Here is an 18619-nt window from a genome sequence, read left to right on the forward strand (position 1 = left end):
TTCTCAGCATATTTTCCTTCTCATTGTGGGAAGGGTTTTGATCCTGTGTGATAGCTCTGAAATCGAGCTTATTCAGGAAATTAAAAGGGATGTGAGTGCAAGAATGGAGTATTAGTAAGAAGGGTTCCTGCTGTTCCCAGATACCTATGGTGAAACTAGATGTTGCATGTGACTATCCTAGCAACACTAATTCCCATGTGTTTAAAAAAAAAAATTACACTCAACATGAGTTATGAGTGGTTTCATGGACCATCAGGTAAATGAATCCTCTGAAGTATTCTATTATGAAACAGACACATGGTCAAAAACACAATTTTTTGATGTATATAGTGTCTGTGTACTCACATATATAAATACTTCACTGTTTATTTAAAATAGCAAAATTAAAAAAAAAAGATGAACGGTGTGGAAAGAAGGGCAATGTATTGATATTTGAACTCACAAGCCAATTTTTAAACAGTTGTATTAAAGTATTTAAAGTCTAATTAAAACAGCCGTTCTGTCCCAGGTGCAGGTCAGGAATAGTTAGTGGCAGAGAGTCCAAGTTGGCTTTTGCTCCATTCCCATTTTACCTGATGCTGATACTTTCCCCTTTGTGCTGGCTTCTTGTATCCTTGCTGGTTCAGCCACCTGTGTAGGAGCAAAAGTAGCTGAAAAGGCTCTAGTAGATGATACTGTATTCAGAAGTTTGACCACAGGACTATTCATGTGAAGGGAGTAATGGCTCTAGTTGTCAGGGTTTTCTAGAGAGGTCCAAAACATGATTAAGGACCTCATATTTAATGAGTTCAAAAATTTTAATGAAAAGACAGAAAAGTCCCTTTACTGTCTAAAGAATTCAAGAGCCACTCTGATCGTTGGGGATTTACAGTCCAGCTGCCAGGAGGAAATACCAAACACAGCTCTTTAGACCATGGCTATACCCTCTGTAAGCTCCACATTACTAGTGTCTGCCTGAACCTCCATGTAAATGACAGAAAATTCAGTCCCTGTTTCTCAGGTTTCCCTAGTAACAGCCAGCATATTCCAAACTGCAGGCCAAAGACCATTTTGAGAGACAGGTCGAGACCCACTCTCTTTAAGTCATGCTACCTTTATCGTCCCTTGTAACGTTTGGAGGCCATCTTACTCTCTTTGCCCACACCTGTATAAAGACCACCATGAACTGTTGGCTCCTGAAAACCATCTATTAAAGATACTCCATAGAGTTTCTTTCCTTTCTTCCCTAGGTCTCACTTTCAATGTAGGGAAGCTTAGGACATCACCATAGATGCTAAGAGAGCATTAGCATTAGGTCTAAAGAATACAAGAAATCACTGTTTGATTCTTGTAGGGAAAACAATAAAGAACAGGAAATTGCATCTCAGTGCTTTTGTAAGTGTATTAGACTTCATTTTGAATGGTGTTGTAAGCATGCCACTTTCTCAGCAGGTTTTGGAGCGCTCTTGTTTAGGGTGAAACATATTGTTTGATGACCTGCCTTAGACACATTCTCATATTAGAAATTTATATAGCTTCCACTTAATAATTTTACGAAATGTTATTCCTTAGGTCTGGCATAGACTATTTGAAGAACTGAAGTTTATGAGAAGGAGAGTTTATGAGATTATAATGAGATATTTTGCATCAGCTGCTTGAAATGCCTTGCAGCACTTTAATTAAAGGCTTATAGAGGAAAAACCTCAGAAAGGGATTTAAAATAAGGAAAATTATAACATGCTTAATTGGCTATAAAAAGAGTGGGGATAGTATCAAGACTCTTTGGAATGCTTGGACTTGTAATTAGTTTTAAGGATAAAACTTAAATAAAAAGTAATAGTTTAAATATAGAAATCTAGTAATGGTGGATATAGTGTGATATAATGGGAAGACCCCATTACAGATAATATAAAGTTCCATTTCCAGTAGAAGATTCCAATATAAGGAATATAGGGATCCATCACCTATGATGCAATAATTACATTCCCTCTTACCTAATGGTAAATTCAATTTCCAGTAGGAAGAGCCTAGGAAAGTTACCAGTTTAGACAATTATAAATTAAGGTTTTAAATTAAAACAGTTGCTTATAGATAACAATATTGGTATAGTATAATTAAATACAAATCTTTTGGTACCAAGATGACCTCTGCATATTCACACTCCATGCCTGGAGACCTAATTTAAATTTTCTGTCTGAGGGGCAATGGAAAGAACTGATGGTATGCCACTCCCCCTTTCATAGTTTTGTTTTTCAACATTTGGCATTGGAAAAGGAGTTGCAGTGGGCATGATAGCATTCCAGTGATCTAGGGCTGTACCAGACCAAGTGTAACTAATGGTGTATCTCAAAAACAAACGTGTGGAGTCCATCTGAAAGAACTCTATTTACAAGTGAGTAACCTTATAGCCTGTATAAGATTATTTTGAACCACACAAATCACAAGCCTAGGGTAATTTTTTTAAAATGACAAAATTAATACATTGTAGGTAGTAAGTGAGGCTATACAGAGAAGCATTATTGCCTTTCTTGTTCTGAGAAGATTTTTCGGTTCCTGAAAATGTTCAGTGAAATGGTAAATGAGGCTATTTAATTCATACTTAGAGCTTCCACCTCCCCCAATTGATGTGAAGCTTTTAGATTTGCTGAGCAAAAGAGTTCACCAAGTGAAACTGTTCAAATTCTTTTGTATTTCATTGGCAGTTAATACTGGTGTAATATTTGCATGTTGCCTAACGCTAATGGAAGTGCCATTTGAGGCCACATACTAAATCTCCCCTTTGTTTTTAACAGATTCAGAAATTTCTTATTACAACTTAATCTTGAAGAAAGCAGGACAATTTTTATCCAGTTTGCAAATCAATCTCTTGAAGTTTGCTCTTTCCATAAGGGCGTACTCACCAACTGTTCAGATGTTTCAACAGGTGTGTAAAAATTAGCTGATCTAGTTGGCATTTAGATGTGCTTGATAGCTGTACTTCAAGTTAAATCATTTTTTTATAACATCAGTAGAATGTAATAGACATTACTTGAAGCCAATCATGATGCATGTTATAAATAAGTTATAATATAACATACTTTATAAAAGAGTTTTATTCAGTTGTGAGGGGAAAGTATGTTTTAATTTAAAGGATATATAGCTTTTCTTTTTAAGGAGAGTTTTATTGATCCTCTTTTTACTTCAGAGCTCAAGCTTATTTTCTGCACTGCTGTGAGAATATGATTTGCTCTTCACAATTCAGGCTTTGTCCAAGCAGGAGAATCTTTCCTGTTGTTGGCATTCTGGATTCATTCTCAGTGGGATTCTCATTTCTATTCTGCAAGCTGGGACTCCCTGACCACTGCGCCTCTGCCCCCACCCCCCCACCTCCCCGGTCCCTTCCGCTCTGCATCGTAGAGATGGTGCTGGGGGGAGGGAAACTGCTTTTAAGATGGTTCCCCCCAACACCAGCTCCTGTCCCCATCCCCCATTGCCTCTGTTGTAGAGGCTGCAGGGGGAGGGGAAGCGAATAGTCGACTAATCAACTACTCTTTTACAGCCCTAATTTTGGAAGCCGCTTTCTTCATTTTTTCTTGCTATCCTTTGTGAAAGTAAAGCCACGGCTGTAGCTGAGAGAAGGTAGGAGGAGATCTAGAGGATGAGGTGGTAGTTAATAATATCCAGGGACTTGGAGGACAGAAAAGTATTACAGGAATGGGAGTAAAAGGGAAAAATGAAAAACAGATATGAATTGTTTAATTTTGAGGATAGTGTTGTATTTGATTTTCTTTTGGCTATGTATCTATTTTTTTAAACATCTTCATTAATGATCTGGATGATGGGATGGATTGCACCCCAGCAAGTTCATGGAAGGCATGAAACTGGTTGGAGAGGTATATAAGACGGCAAGTAGGAATAAAGTCCGGAGTAACCTAGACAAATTGGAGGATTGGACCTAAAAAAATCTTATGAGGTTCAACAAAGACAAATGCAGAATCTTGCACTTAGAATGGAAGAATCACATGTGCTACTATATGCCAGGGACTGGATAAGTGACTGCTCTACAGAAAAGGACCTGGATACAGTAGTGGAAAAGAAGCTGGACATGAGTCAACAGTGTGCCCTTGTTGCCAAAAAGTCTAGCGGCATTTTGGGCTGCTTTAGTAGGAGCATTGCCAGCAGATCTAGGGGAGTGATTATTCCCTTCTATTTGGCACCCATGAGGCTGCATCTGGAGTATTGTGTCCAGTTTTTGGACCCCTGCTACAGAAAGGTTGTGATCAAATTGGAGAGAGTCAGCAGAGGGCAATGATTTATAAGAAAAGTCTGAGAGAACTGGGCTTATTTCCTGTGCAGAAGAGAAGAGTGAGTGCGGGGGGGAGGGGAGGGGAGGAACAGGGGGTTGATAGCAACCTTCAACAGCCTGAAGGGGGTTCCAAAGAAGATGGAGCTAGGCTATTGTGAGTGGTGACAGAGGACAGAACAAAAAGCAATGGTCTCATGTTACTGTTGGGAAGGGCTAGGACGAATATTAGGAAAATAATATTTTACTAGGAGGGTGGTGAAGCACTGGAATGGGTTACTGAGGAAGGTGGCTGAATCTCCATCCTTAGAGATTTTTACGGCAAGGCTGACAAAGCGCTGGCTGGAGTGATTTAGTTGGGGTTGGTCTTGCTTTGAACAGAACGTTGGACTAGATGACCTCCTGAGTTCTTTTCCAACCCTAAGCTTTTGTGAGTCTATGATTCTGTGATCTAATTATCATGCCAGCATGCCAGCCAACAACTCAAAAAATGGAATCCTTCTTTTGAATACATTCCACCAATGCAAAGTATGTGTGGGAGAGCTCTCTGCCTATTTTTCCCCAAAAGATATAACTGAAATTGGTAGAATGTTGTTCTGTGGAGAAAAATATGTTTACATGGTTTTATTCTTTTAACCTTTGTAATTATTGTCTTCACATATGACCATTTTTGAATGTATCTAGAAGTGCAACTTAATAGTAGCTGATAAGTTATTTTAATCAAAGGGCTTGCATTAATTTTAAGTTGTAATGCAATTAAAGCAAATTGTTTGAGTGTAATTGTTGAAATATTAAGATTGCAGCTGATGAATCCCCACCAGAAGGTTGCAGTGCATTTGTGGTTATCCATGAAAAGCGCACCTGTAAAACTAATGAAATTAAGAAACTTCTGAAGAAGGCAGCTGAGAGGTAAATATAAAGTATTGTCTTATACTTTCCAGCTTCAGCAAGAGTTAATCAAACTCATAACATTACCAGTGCACTCCATTGGATCTCTTCAGCCAATACGCTGAGTCAGTACTTGCTTTCATTGTACTTTTTCCAGTCAGTACTGTTTTTGTTTTGGACTGCTGGACCTTGGTACCCAGGCGATGGAGTAGAGATTCTGACTGCTTTTCACTGATATAATAAACCTTCCTCCCAACCTTGCTAGACGGAATTCCCTCTGTTTGAGGTCTCCTGTAGTCTGTGCCTGCAGAAACTAGCATAGCCCCTGGATGAATCTAGCCTGTCAGGTAAATTCTGTATATATCAGAATTATGTACTAAATACATATGTACAACTAGCAAGGACAATCACACTTACAAAAGATATAAAGAAATTAATGTACGTGGTCTCTAAGATCTGTATAGAGAGTTTGGGATTTTTTTTTTCTAATCGTCAATGCTATCATAAGTTTGGGAAGCAGTGCAGATGATACCTTCATTTCTTTTTAGAGGTAATTAAAACTGAAAGACTCACTTTCAAGACACATATCCAGGACTTTATGTATAAAATATAAATGACACAATTTCAGTTATACACCTATAAGTATACCTTTTTGGATTCTGTTGATTACAAAATGCTTTTGAGTTTTACTTACATGCTTTTTCCCCCTATGACCACAGCCTCTTGTTGAATTACAGTATATAATTTGGTTGCTTGCTTGTTGAATATCCATGGTTTCCACCTAACTACTGGGAACTCAAGTGCGTTTCCTGCTTTGAAAACTTTCTTCTAATTTAAAAGTATATATCAAAATATTGTACCTTAAAAAAAAAAAAAGTCAGTTATTTTGCCCATGCAGTAGGACATTTTGAGACCTTGACTCTCACCTCCAGCCTTTTTTATAAACTCTTGGGAATTATTCTAACTACTACTGCAAGGTGTTTTCTGCCTATTCATATTTGCAGAGATACATCTTTAACACTAATGAGCTTCAAGAGCCCTCTAGGAAAATCGTGACCAAATAACTCAGGAAGCATGCTCAAGTGCTCAGATGTAATGAGTTGAACCAAAAATAATCATGAGACTGACTTAAAAATCAGGAAATAGAAAAACAAATGTGTGAAATAGTAGAGGGGTGGTGGTGATTTGCCTTTTCATTGGGGGGTGTTTAGAGTATGCTCAAGTCAGATTAACAAGCTTTCCTCTACACCTATGAGTGTTAGACAAACACTTTTTAAAGTGAAATTTGGGAAGTTTTCATAATCAGAGGATTCCAGAAACTGGGGTTTAAGAGAAACAACAAATGTTAGGAGTCTTGTGATAAAATGTGAGTTGGCAATGCTGGAACATCTAATATATAAAGGAGAATGTTTGCATGTTTGTGCTCTAATAACTTGGACACTATGGCTGTGTCTACACTGGGCCACTTATTCCAGAAAAACAGCAGCTTTTCCGGAATAAGCTGCGAGCTGTCTACACTGGCCCTTGAATTTCCGGAAAAGCAACGACGCTCTATTGTACAAAATCAGCCGCTATTCCGGAAAAACTATTCTGCTCCTGCTCGGGCATAAGTCCTTATTCCGGAACACTGTTCCGGAAAATGGCCAGTGTAGACAGCCCAGTAGTCTTTTCCGGAAAAGCCCGTCTGCATTGGCCACAGACGCTTTTCCGGAAAAAGGGCTTTTCCGGAAAAGCAGCCTGCCAATGTAGACGCTCCTTTTCCGGAAAAACTAAAAACGGAATAGTATTCCGTTTTAAGCAGTTCCGGAAATTCATGCCAGTGTAGACACAGCCGACAAGAACTTCTGCAACCAAACCTTGCATGGGATAACCTTTCCTCCAGAAGAAGGTTTTAAGGTACTGTGAGAGGGAAGAGATGAGAGACTGACAAGATTGTAGGGGGATGAAGGAAGTGGGGCTGGACAGTCCTGCAGGGAGTGAGTGAGAAATGAAGCCCATAGCGGGGGAGGGGGTCTCCATTGAGTGCTGGCCCAAGGGGCAGCACTGGATGATGCTGGGTGGGTGAGAAATTAATCCAAGGCGGGGGGGGGGGAGGGGCTGGGATCCCTCAAATCTGGGCACTGGTCCTGGGTTTGATACTGGATGATCCTGGGTGTGTGTGAGAGAGATGCAGTCCTTGGGAGGGACAGCTGGTCAAGTGGGTGGTGCTGGAGGAGGGACTATAGAGGTGCCAGCAGGCTCAGGTAGTTGACTCATAGTTTCATCAAAAAAGATGGGAGAAGAGTTTGAGGTGTCACCTTGAAATCTCAGATTCAGTAGGGCCAGCCCCATTGATTGAGGCATCCCTATATTCAGCTCTTCGATGAGAATTTGCAGACCCAGCATGCCTATCCCCTACTTCCCTACCAAAAAAACCATTAGCTTCTATTAGGATAATTAGCAAAAATACCATCTGATAGGAAGCCAAACATTGCACTACTGAAGAGGGGCCTACATATGCTTCCAGCAATGGTGGGGAAACAAGCCTTGGTGATTTGGGGGCTCTCCCACTGTGCTTTTAATGGCTCCAAGACTCATGACATGGGAAGAAACAGAGACATAGTTTCTCTTGTGACTTGTATCTAAGTTTGCCAAGTCAAATAGCTCTGATTCTCAACGTTGCAATGCCTCTTTTTTGAGTCAGAGATTTTGCTTTATGCAGCAGTAGAAAAGCAGGAGGGTCTTCCATAATGGCCAAATGTCAGGCACTGACAGTTGTGGTGAGGCTGTCAGGACCAGCTTCTATTTTTCTAAATTTTGTTCCTCCAGTTTCCTGGGCAACTCTGGGTAAGTCCAGTTAGTAGGCTATAAAAAGGAAGTGTGGTTCCCAATTACCAGAGGCCATCTTTTTCATGGTAAGTAGCAAGAACAGGAATATTTGCCTCATGCAAAACAAAAATAAAAAATGTTAAGTTGACTGCATACAATTGTGTAGTTTAATACAACCTTTCATTGTTTCTGACTTTGTTTAGTTTAAATTTCTGGACTGGCTCCAGCTTCAAGTTTCATGACCATCATGACTGAGGCTATGATACTTTTTCATAGAAAAGTGTAATAAATGTTGTGTCATCGATGAAGGAAAACAAGGATATGTGTCTCAGAGAGGGGTGCAATGTAAGGATGTTAAGTATTGGGTAATTGACTAATCGAATAGTCGATGCATTTTTCATCAACTTTTCAATTAGTCGATAGGGTGCCTCTCCCTTTGAAGAGTAGCAACAGACCTAGGGCTCCCCACAGCATTTCAAAAAATGCGGTAGTGCCACACAGAACCTTGGGTCAGCTGGGGAGTCCCCAGATGATCTTAGGCTTCCCAGCTTTTCAAAGCGGCAGCACCACACGGAGCCTTAGCTGGGGAGTCCCAGACGATCCCAGGCTCCACGTGGCGCTGCCGCTTTGAAGTACTCCCTTTTCTTCCCCCTTTTGCTGCCTCTATCTGTTATATGCAGGAAGGGGGTGAAGCAACTAGCTGACAATCCTGTCGACTATCCAATAAGCATATGCTTATTGGGTAGTCAACTAGACCTTCACATCCCTAGTGTAGTGGAGGGTGCTGGAGTGGCTGGCTGAAAAGTAAGACCATTTGTACTCACTCTGCAACAGGGCTGTGCCTGGTTTCCTGCTCCAGCCATAGTTAACTGACCCAAGTGGTTGCAATACCACTTTGTTATGGCATGTCTGCTCCTCCACAGATGAAGACAGAGGGAAGAAGAGTCAAATTGTATTGGCATTGGACATAGAGCTGGACTATATGGTCTTAACATGAGTCAGATTTGACCCTGAAATCTCTTAATTAGTGAAAAATGGAAGCAGTAACCTGGATTTCAAAAGTGTTTTGTGTCTGGATATTTAGGACTGTGCTTAGACTTTTAACTTTAGTGGAACCATATAAGAGTGCCATTTTCATGCAGTGGCTCTTAGTGGATTAGACTGTATGTTAAAATGCAGTTCTAATGTTGACTATTACAACAGAACGTGGGCTTGATTTACTAATATTACATTGAAGGCATATCTGATATTTTATTATAGAAATCTGAAGGCCTGATACCTGGAGTGCTGTTCGCACATATTTTTGGTCACTTTTGATTTGGCATCAAGCTATGATGTTTGCTTTGGAAGGACAGGTCTGCAATGCTTATTTAATTAGAACTATTCAACCCACTTCCTTTTATTGCTTGCTAGATCCTGACAAGTGGGAATATGAAGAAACTGCTTTAAAAAGGAAAATTACAGTAGAACCTCAGAATTACGAACAGCAGAGTTATAAACTGACCAGTCAATCACAAATCTTATTTGAAGCTGGAAGTACGCAGTCAGCATGAGAGAACAAAAACAAAAAAGCAATTATAATACATTACTTGTGTGTAAACATAAACTACTAAAAATAAAGAATTTTTTTTTAAAAGTTTGGCAAGGTAAGGAAATTATTTCTGTTCTTGTTTTCATTTAAATTAAGACTGTTAAAAGTGTCATTTTTCTTATGCATAGTTCAGTTTCAAAGCTGTACAGGCAGTCCCCGGGTTATGTACAAGATAGGGACTGTAGGTTTGTTCTTAAGTTGAATCTGTATGTAAGTCGGAACTGGCATCCAGATTCAGCCGCTGCTGAAACTGATCAGTTTCAACAGCGGCTGAATCTGGACACCAGTTCTGACTTACATACAGATTCAACTTAAGAACCCCAGGCGTCCCCAAGTCAGCTGCTGCTGAAACTGATCAGCAGCTGATTCCAGGAAGCCCGGGGCAGAGCAACTCTGCCTCGAGCTTCCTGTAGTCAGCCGCTGGTCAGTTTCAGCAGCGGCTAACTTGGGGACGCCTGGGGCAGAGCAGCTCGGGTGCTGCTGGGTTGGTCCAGTAGCGTGGCCGCTCCTCGGCGCTACTGGACCAACCCAGCAGCACCCCAGCTGCTCTGCCCCAGGCGTCCTGATTCAGCCGCTGCTGAAACTGATCAGCAGCGGCTGAATCAGGACGCCTGGGGCAGAGCAGCTGGGGTGCTGCCGGGTTGGTCCAGTAGCGCCAAGGAGCGGTGCTGCGGGACCAACCGGCAGCGCCCCACCTACTCTACCACAGGCCCCGGGCTTTGCTCCATGTCTCCCTGGTCTGCTGGGGGGGGCACTAGCTGCGTCCCCCCCCAGCAGACCAGGAAGACGCGGAGCAAACCGGCGGAGGACCCGGGCTGGACCGCGGCGTTTCCAGATCAGCGCCGCGGTCAGGCCCGGGTCCTCCGCGGCTTTGCTCAGCGTCTCCCTGGTCTGCAGACCAGGGAGATGCTGAGGAAAGCGGAGGAGGACCCGGGGACGGACCCGCGGCCGCTTCCAGACCAGCAGACCAGGGAGACGGGGAGCAGCTTTTCTCGCCCCGGAGGAGGCGGGTGGCGGGACCAGGCGTCTCGCTGCTCCAGTCCTCTGGGGCGAGAAAAATCCCCGTTTGTAACTGCGGATCCGACATAAGTCGGATCCGCGTAACTCGGGGACTGCCTGTATTTAATGTTCAGTTGTAAACATTTGAAAGAAGAACTGCAATGTTTTGTTCATGATTATGAACATGTTAGAGTTACGAGCAACCTTCATTCCTGAGGTATCTGTAACGCTCAGTAATAGAGATGTAGTCGTTTTAGTCTGGTCTTGCTGAATCAAAAGACAGGACTATGCATCACTTTAAAGACTAACAAGATGGTTTATTAGGTGATGAGCTTTCGTGGGCCAGACCCACTTCCTCAGATCAAATTGTGGAAGCAAATTGGCATGACCATATATACCAAAGGGATACAGTCAAAAAAAGTGAACACATATAAAATCGACAAATCAGATTTTAGAACAGAGGGAGGATGGCTCTTTCTTTCTGCCCTACCTCCCCCATGAACTGGATTCAATTTTGTGGTGACCTTGATGCTTTCTTTCGCAGCCTCTGCCTACGGGAATATTTCCAAACTACCAATGAACATCAGATTCCCCCTATCAACACCAAAAGAAAAATAATTCTATATGGACTCCCCCTGATAGTCAGAATTATAATCTGGATTTCTATATACAAAGCTTCCACAACAATGCACAGACTGACATTATTCACAAATGACAACAAGTGACATACAATTTCAGCCGCGCTGAACACTATGCTATCCAGAGTCTCAAAAACAACCCAGACATTATAATCAAACCAGCTGACAAAGGGGGTGCTGTGGTCATTATGAATAAGTCCGACTATGACCAGGAGGCAACCAGACAATTCTCCAACACCACATTTTACAGACCTCTCTCCTCTGATCCCACTTCAGAATACCAAAAGAAACTACACTGTCTCCTTAAAGAACTCCCTACATCTACTCGCGACCAAATCCACACAGAAACACTTTCTGAACCCCGATCAGGATTGTTCTGTCTGCTTCCCAAAATACATAAACCTGGACACCCCGGACGTCCCGTCGTCTCAGGTATCGGCACGCTCACTACTGAATTATCCAGCTGTGTAGACTCTTCTCAAACCAACACTCCCAGCTATCTCCGAGATACTACTGAGTTCCTGAGAAAACTACAAAACATCGATAACCTCCCTGATAACACCATCCTTGCTACCATGGATGTAGAAGCTCTCTACACCAACATCCCACATGAAGACTGATTACAAGCAATTAGAAACACTATTCCAGAGGATACCACTACCAGTCTGGTAGCAGACCTATGCAATTTTGTTCTCAACCAAAATTATTTCCAATTTGGGGGCAACTTATACCTCCAGATCAGCAGCATAGCCATGGGTACCTGCATGGCCCCACAGCACACTAACATCTTTATGGTTGACTTAGAACAACGTTTCCTCAGATCCTGTCCCCTTTTACCCCTTCTCTACTTATGCTACATCGATGACATCTTTATGATCTGGATCCATGGCCAAGAAACAATGGATACATTCCACAGAGACTTTAACAACCTACCCTCCCATTAATCTCAGCCTGGACCATTCTACACGAGAGATCTATTTCCTAGACACCGCAGTACAAATCTCCAAGGGTAAATTAGATACCACTCGCTACAGAAAACCCACTGACTCATACAGTTACCCACATGCCTTCAGCTCCCATCCAGAACACACCATACGATCCATCGTCTATTGCCAAGCCCTTCGATATAACTGCATCCGCTCTAATCCCACTGACAGAGACCAGAAACTTCAGGATCTCTACCAAGCATTTATAAACCTCAACTACCCACCCAGAGACATAAAAAAACAAATTGAAAGAGGCAGACGAATACCCAGAAACCATCTACTTCAAGACAGACCCAAGAAAACCAACAATAGAACACCACTTGTCATCACCTATAGTTCCCAACTTAAACCCGACAGCACATTATCAATAAACTACAACCTATACTGGAACAGGATACTACACTCCAAGAGGCTCTGGGAGACAGACCCATAGTCTCCTATAGACAACCATCTAACCTCAGGATGATTTTTACCAACAACCACAGGACATACCACACTAATACCAACCCTGGAACTTTCCCTTGCAACAAACCCTGGTGCCAGCTTTGTCCACATATTTACTCTGCTGACACCATCATTGGACCTAACCATTTCAGTTACAAGATCAAGAACACATATTCCTGCTCATCCAGAACTATAATTTATGCCATGTGCCAACGGTGTCCGTCTGCTATGTATATTGGACAAACTTCTCAGACACTTCACCAAAGAATCAATTCACACAAAACAGACATCAGACAGTTTCACAAAGAAAAAACAGTTTCTTTCCATTTCAGCCAGACTGGGCATTGTCTTAACGATCTCACTACATGTATCCTGCTTCAAAGAGACTTTAACACAAGACTACAAAGGGAAGCCTCTGAACTGTCATTCATGCTTAATTTGACACTTTACGAATGGGCCTCAACAAAGATGCTAATTATCTTACCCATTACAAAGATAGCTTCCCCAATTATCACCCCTAATATTATCTCATAGACACTTATCTTCCCCTCTTCATCCACCCCCTCTGTTCTAAAATCTGATTTGTCAATTTTATGTGTGTTCACTTTTTTTGATTGTATCCCTTTGGTATATATGGTCATGCCAGTTTTCTTCCACAATTTAATCTGAGGAAGTGGGTCTGGCCCACAAAAGCTCATCACCTAATAAACCATCTTGTTAATCTTTGAAGTGCTGCATAGTCCTGTCTTTTGTTATTACTCTCAGGTTCTGCCTGATTGTGTATTTCCAGTTCCAAATGAGATGTGTGGTTTACTGGTCAATTCAGAACTCTGGAATTCATAATTCTGAGGTTCTACTATAATAAAAATGCTGTAAATCTGAAGGCTGTGTGATCCTCCATTGTTTAGCTATGGCTGTGACCATTGTTCCCACTAAGGCAGGGTGGAGAACCTCAGGCCGGGGGCCAGATGCAGCTTCCAGCTTGTTTGGATCCAGTTCCCAAGACTCAGGACTCCTCCCAACAGAATTGGGGAACCTGTGCTGGTGCGCCAGCCTCCCCACTCCCTTCACCCTATCATGGGGCTGGAGCACACAATATCTACTAGCCTGGGCTCCCCTAGGCTCTGGTGTGCAAGGGGAATGTGGGAGAGTGTTTTCTCCCTTCTCAGTTAGGGGCCAAGTCAGTGAGGGTTTGTTTTTGTTTTTGTTTTTTTGCTTCTCACTTGTGTGCAGCCTCCAACTGATTTTTCTGTGGGTCAGCAGCCTGGGACCCAAAAGAGATTCCCCATCTCTGCTTTAAGGTGCAAGGCAGCACAGCTTCACAGGTGATTAATCAGCCCCACCCAGTCAGTCAGCTTGGTGCCCTGAGCCTCTGACTGGGCAGGGCTGATTAATCACCTGTGAAGCTGTGCTGCTGTGCAGCTTCCAGGAAACCCTGGCTGTGACTTGATAAAATGTAATTTTATGTTTTGCTAATTTATGCTAATTTTAGCACTTTTGTTTGAAAACTAGTATTTACAACCCAATATATAATTCCAAAATTATTTGTTTTTAATTGCAGGCCCAGACCATATCTGTTTAAAGAAGAGCATATATTTCCTACACTCAATGAAAATGTTCCAGTAGTTATTCTTTATGCAGAAATTGGCACAAAAGACTTTGTTAAATTTCACACAGTTTTGTCTGAAAAAGTGCAAAAAAAAGAAATTGTTTATATTCTCCGGCATTATGTTCAGGTATGCAGCTCAAATCTTCTATATATTTGAGGGAGTTTGTCTGTCTGTCTGTCTAATCATCTGTCTGTTTGTACAATAACTCCTCCAAAACAGTAAGATCTAGGACTGCCAAATTTGGTATGCAGCTTTCTCTCATCATAACTTAAAGCAAGGTAAAAGTTTTGGTTGTGCAGGGAAAATGGGATATGCCTGGAAAGGGATTCCTTTTCAGAAAATCATAAAGAAAAGAGAGTCTGGCACAATTATAATAAAAATAAAATAGTGTCTTTCAACAGAGAATCAAGAACAACCTCAAACACAAGTCCTGCCTGTGATACACTGAATGTAGAGGCATAGTTCTGGTCAGCTTTCAGGGGTTCCTTACCATCCCTTCTCACCAATATAAGAGACAGCCATGTTTTTGTCTTAAATGTTTTACCTGACTCTATTCTCACATGTTTTTATTTAAGTGAATGCATATATGCATGCCGCTCTTGGTATCTGTGTGCCCAGTGCACAACCACCCGAAACATTTTCCCTTGGTGGAGTATCTGTTGGGTAGTTTGAGCTCCATCTGCTCTTGTATGCCATTATATATGGGTTTAAAAGCATTAATCCCTCTAGCCCCCATTAGTTCCTTCTTAGTGCCTGCAGTGGCTGTTGGAACAGTTCTTTTTCTCAGCCTTTGTGAATATAGGAGCTTCAGGGCGTAGCCGAGTTAGTCTGTTACAGAAACAACAAATGGTCTGGTAGCACTTTGTAGACTAACAAAATATGTAGATGGTATTATGACCTTTCGTGGGCACAGCCCACTTCTTCAGATGACTGGAGTATCAATTGACACCTAATGTTCAGAGAACCTGGTGGGCAATGGCTGCTACCTGTAAAAAACTAAGTCATGCATGGTTTACCTATGTGAGGGTATGTCTACACTTGCCCCCTAGTTCAGACTAGGGAGGTAAATGAAGCATAGCGAAGTTGCTAATGAAGCACGGGATTTAAATATCCCGTGCTTGATTAGCATGTTTGCGGCCGGTCGCCATTTTAAAATGCCGGTAGCCCGAATTAACTCGCTGATTGTAGATGCGATAAAATGATCCAAAACACTTCCCTTGAATTAACTGTTACTCTTCATTTCACGGGGAGTAACAGTTAATTTGAAGGATGGGTTTTGGATCGGACTGTCATGTCCGATCCAAGACACACACAGGCTGAGTGTCCCTGCACCTGTAGGCCCTGACTGTTAATGGTCTGGGGAGGAAATCTAGACTGGCAGGGCAGGGGCAGGGTCTTTTTTCAGCTGTGCTGTGCAGCGGGAGGGCTGCGCGGAGCCCAGCGTGGCAGCCTTAGAGCAGCTGTGGCCCAAGCAGCAGTGCTCAGCTGGTGGCTTGAAGGCAGCGCAGGGTTAGGTGAAGGGGGTGGGGCAGGCACTGGGTGCTCTGGGGGTGGGGCTAGTGCTGGGGGTGGAGCTAGTAGTGGGGGATCTATGGGAGCAGGGCTGGCACTGGGGGGCTCGGGAAGGGACTAATATTGGGGGCTGGGACTGTGGGGAGGCTGTAGGAAGGTTGGGTGCAGTGGGGCTCTGGAGACAGAAAGCTGGCTCGGGGGGGGGGGTCTGGTGGCATGGAGAGGTTCTGTGAGGGCAGGAGGCTGGCATTGGGTGGGGTTGGATGCAGGGGATGCTGGGGTCAGTGGCCAGTGAAGGACAAGTCAACTATCCAATATAAGCAAATACTTATCAGATAGTTGACAGGCTAATCGACTAGTCGCTCTCCCCCTCCCCCTTGCTGCCTCTATCAGAAAGAGGCAGCAAGGCGGGATGGGTGGGATCCGGGGGTACTTCAGATTGGCAGCACCACTTGGTGCCTTGGGCCAGACGGTGGGCTCTGTGCTGCTCCGCCACTTTGAAATGCTGCATGCAGCCCGGGGACAGCTGGAGTGTTCCCAGGCTGCACGCGGCGTTCCAAAGCGGCAGCAACACATGGAGCCCAGGGTCAGTCGGGGAGTCCCCAGCTGACCCGGGCTCCACCTGACACTTTCATCTTTGAAGTGTAGCAACAACCCTAGGGCTGTTTCTACACTTCAAAGGCGGAGGCACTCTGTCAACTAATCGAATAGTTGATGCAAAATGCATCGACTATTTGATTATTCAATTAGGCGATATTTAACATTCCTAGTCAGTGGCTGGCGCTGGGAGATAATGGAGGCATGGGGGGCTCTAGTAGTTAGGGCTGGCACTGTGGGACTCTGGAGGCCGGGGCTTTTGGCAAACCAGCAATGTTTTAATTGCATATTTATTATTTGCATAATAAATATGCAAATATACAAATGAAATGGTGCCTCTCGGTGCCTGTATTTCCTTCCTTACAGGACTCGGGCTCCTTGGCACTGCTGATACTTCTGCCAGTGATTCAAATTTCACTACCACAGTTACCTGCTTCTTAGACAAGTGGCCCGTTAGTACTGTCCAAAGGGAAACCTGCTACAGTGGTGTTGCTTTGTTCATTACAAGGCTTTTGGTACTACAGGCAGTCCCCGGGTTATGTACAAGATAGGGACTGTAGGTTTGTTCTTAAGTTGAATCTGTATGTAAGTCGGAACTGGCTCCAGATTCAGCCGCTGCTGAAACTGACCAGTGGCTGACTACAGGAAGCCCGAGGCAGAGTTGCTCTGCCCCGGGCTTCCTGGAATCAGCCGCTGATCAGTTTCAACAGCGGCTGAATCTGGACGCCTGGGACAGAGCAGCTGGGGCGCTGCCGGGACCAACCCGGCAGCACCCCCGCTGCTCTACCCCAGGCGTCCCCAAGTCAGCTGCTGCTGAAACTGATCAGCAGCTGATTCCAGGAAGCCCGGGGCAGAGCAACTCAGCACCATCTAGCAGAAAAGTGGTTCATGGGTTATAGGCATAGGCCTTCCACTTCTACTGCTCTGACTCCAGGCTCTTTAAGACACCGAGAAGCCACGAAGTAGGCAATTTGATGAGCTAGTCAAAATTAACCCACTAGTATTTATCTCTCCAAAACCCTTCACCTTCGCAAACTTCCACTTCCACAGTGCTTGGTCCAGCTTATTTGGGACAAGTGGATCTTGAGTTATACTCAGTAGTAAAAGCATCCTCCTATTCCTCACCTCCCTAAATTTGTAAACAGATACAGCCAATGGATATGTAGGTTCTGTTTGCTCTCCTGCAACCAACTGCTTACCTTGCTAAATAAGGTGGTTCTCCATTTGGTCTCACCACAGTGGGATATCACTAATCATTTCCCATTACTTTAGGTTCATAGTCCATAGGTTTGAGCAGGAAAGAGTCAAAGTGAAGATGTTTCCAGGGCCTTTTATAGCTTCTGCCATGTGAAAGGAATCCCATTGTTCTCACTGTGAAAAATTATAGCGAACAAAATGGTGTTTGGACTCACATGGACAAGTCACATGTCCATGCATATTTCATTTAGTCATCGCAGAAGACATTCCCTATACTGTAATTAGAATGTTGACAGGAAAATCCATTATGTGTTGATAGGCATCTACCATGGTCTGTTGTGAGGTAAGTATATCTTCGTGGCCATTTAATCTGAATAGTTACTTCACCATGTGCAGGCTAAATATCTGATGGGTGTTACCATAGGTGAGCAAACATTTGAAATGGAGGTACAGAGTTAATATTCAGAACTTCAGATGCAAACATGATACATGCACACAGATAGTGTAATCTTATTCAGCAAATCATAACTTTTCCATGGACATCTTACAAGCCAGACGTACAAGATTTGTTGCTGTTCTATAATAGCGATAGTTACAATGTATGAGTCACACATGGTCATATTTTAATCAGGTAACATCACAACATGCCCATAATGTTTTTAAAGGGCATAGTCAATTATTCCCTCAAGCATAAGACCCTGTCCCCACATGTATTGTCAAGTTGCATGGGTCCCCTATTCAAGCCATTTGTTAGCTGCTCACTGTTGCATGTCAATAAGTTGGCATTTTTGGTGGCCATTACTTTGGTTGGAAGAGCTGTGGACATTAATGGTGGTGCCTCCATAAATTATCCTTTTTAAGGACTCTTACCTGCATCCTTATCCAAAGTTTGTCCCTCTTTCCAGTCAGCCATCAATTTATTTGTCTATGTTCTACCCAAGACCACATACAACCAGGGAGGAAGAACAATTGCGTTCCTTGGATGTCAGAAGAGCCTTGGCATTTTATCTGAACAGAATCAGTCACTTTTGTAAATCCTTCTAGCTGGTTATAGCAGAGGCAGACAGAGTAAGAGGTCAATCATTTTG

At 43.0% G+C, this 18619-nt stretch overlaps 1 protein-coding gene and 1 long non-coding RNA gene across 6 annotated transcripts in view; one reads left to right on the top strand and one right to left on the bottom strand.

The window, feature by feature from the left end:
* UGGT2 (UDP-glucose glycoprotein glucosyltransferase 2) overlaps window positions 1-18619 on the top strand; it is a 188636-nt gene that overhangs the window by 4961 nt on the left and 165056 nt on the right. For 2 of the 4 annotated variants that reach the window (XM_075918810.1, XM_075918804.1), the window contains exons 3-5: window positions 2772-2902; window positions 5058-5170; window positions 14177-14351. In XM_075918810.1, coding sequence (XP_075774925.1) covers window positions 2772-2902; window positions 5058-5170; window positions 14177-14351 — 419 coding nt within the window. Of the gene's footprint in view, window positions 1-2771; window positions 2903-5057; window positions 5171-9374; window positions 9604-14176; window positions 14352-18619 lie in introns of those variants that run through there. The other 2 variants (XM_075918806.1, XM_075918807.1) reach the window with 2 other exon arrangements.
* LOC142826451 (uncharacterized) lies at window positions 493-18527 on the bottom strand. Of its 2 annotated transcripts, none has more exons than XR_012900572.1 (3): window positions 18402-18527; window positions 17534-17705; window positions 493-630 (listed from the first exon to the last, which is right to left on the bottom strand). It is a non-coding gene; the product is annotated as an uncharacterized LOC142826451 (long non-coding RNA). The 2 variants fall into 2 exon arrangements; XR_012900573.1 differs by lacking the exon at window positions 493-630 and adding an exon at window positions 5875-6009.

Source organism: Pelodiscus sinensis, chromosome 1 (assembly GCF_049634645.1).
Source record: "Pelodiscus sinensis isolate JC-2024 chromosome 1, ASM4963464v1, whole genome shotgun sequence".
NCBI lineage: Eukaryota > Metazoa > Chordata > Testudines > Trionychidae > Pelodiscus > Pelodiscus sinensis.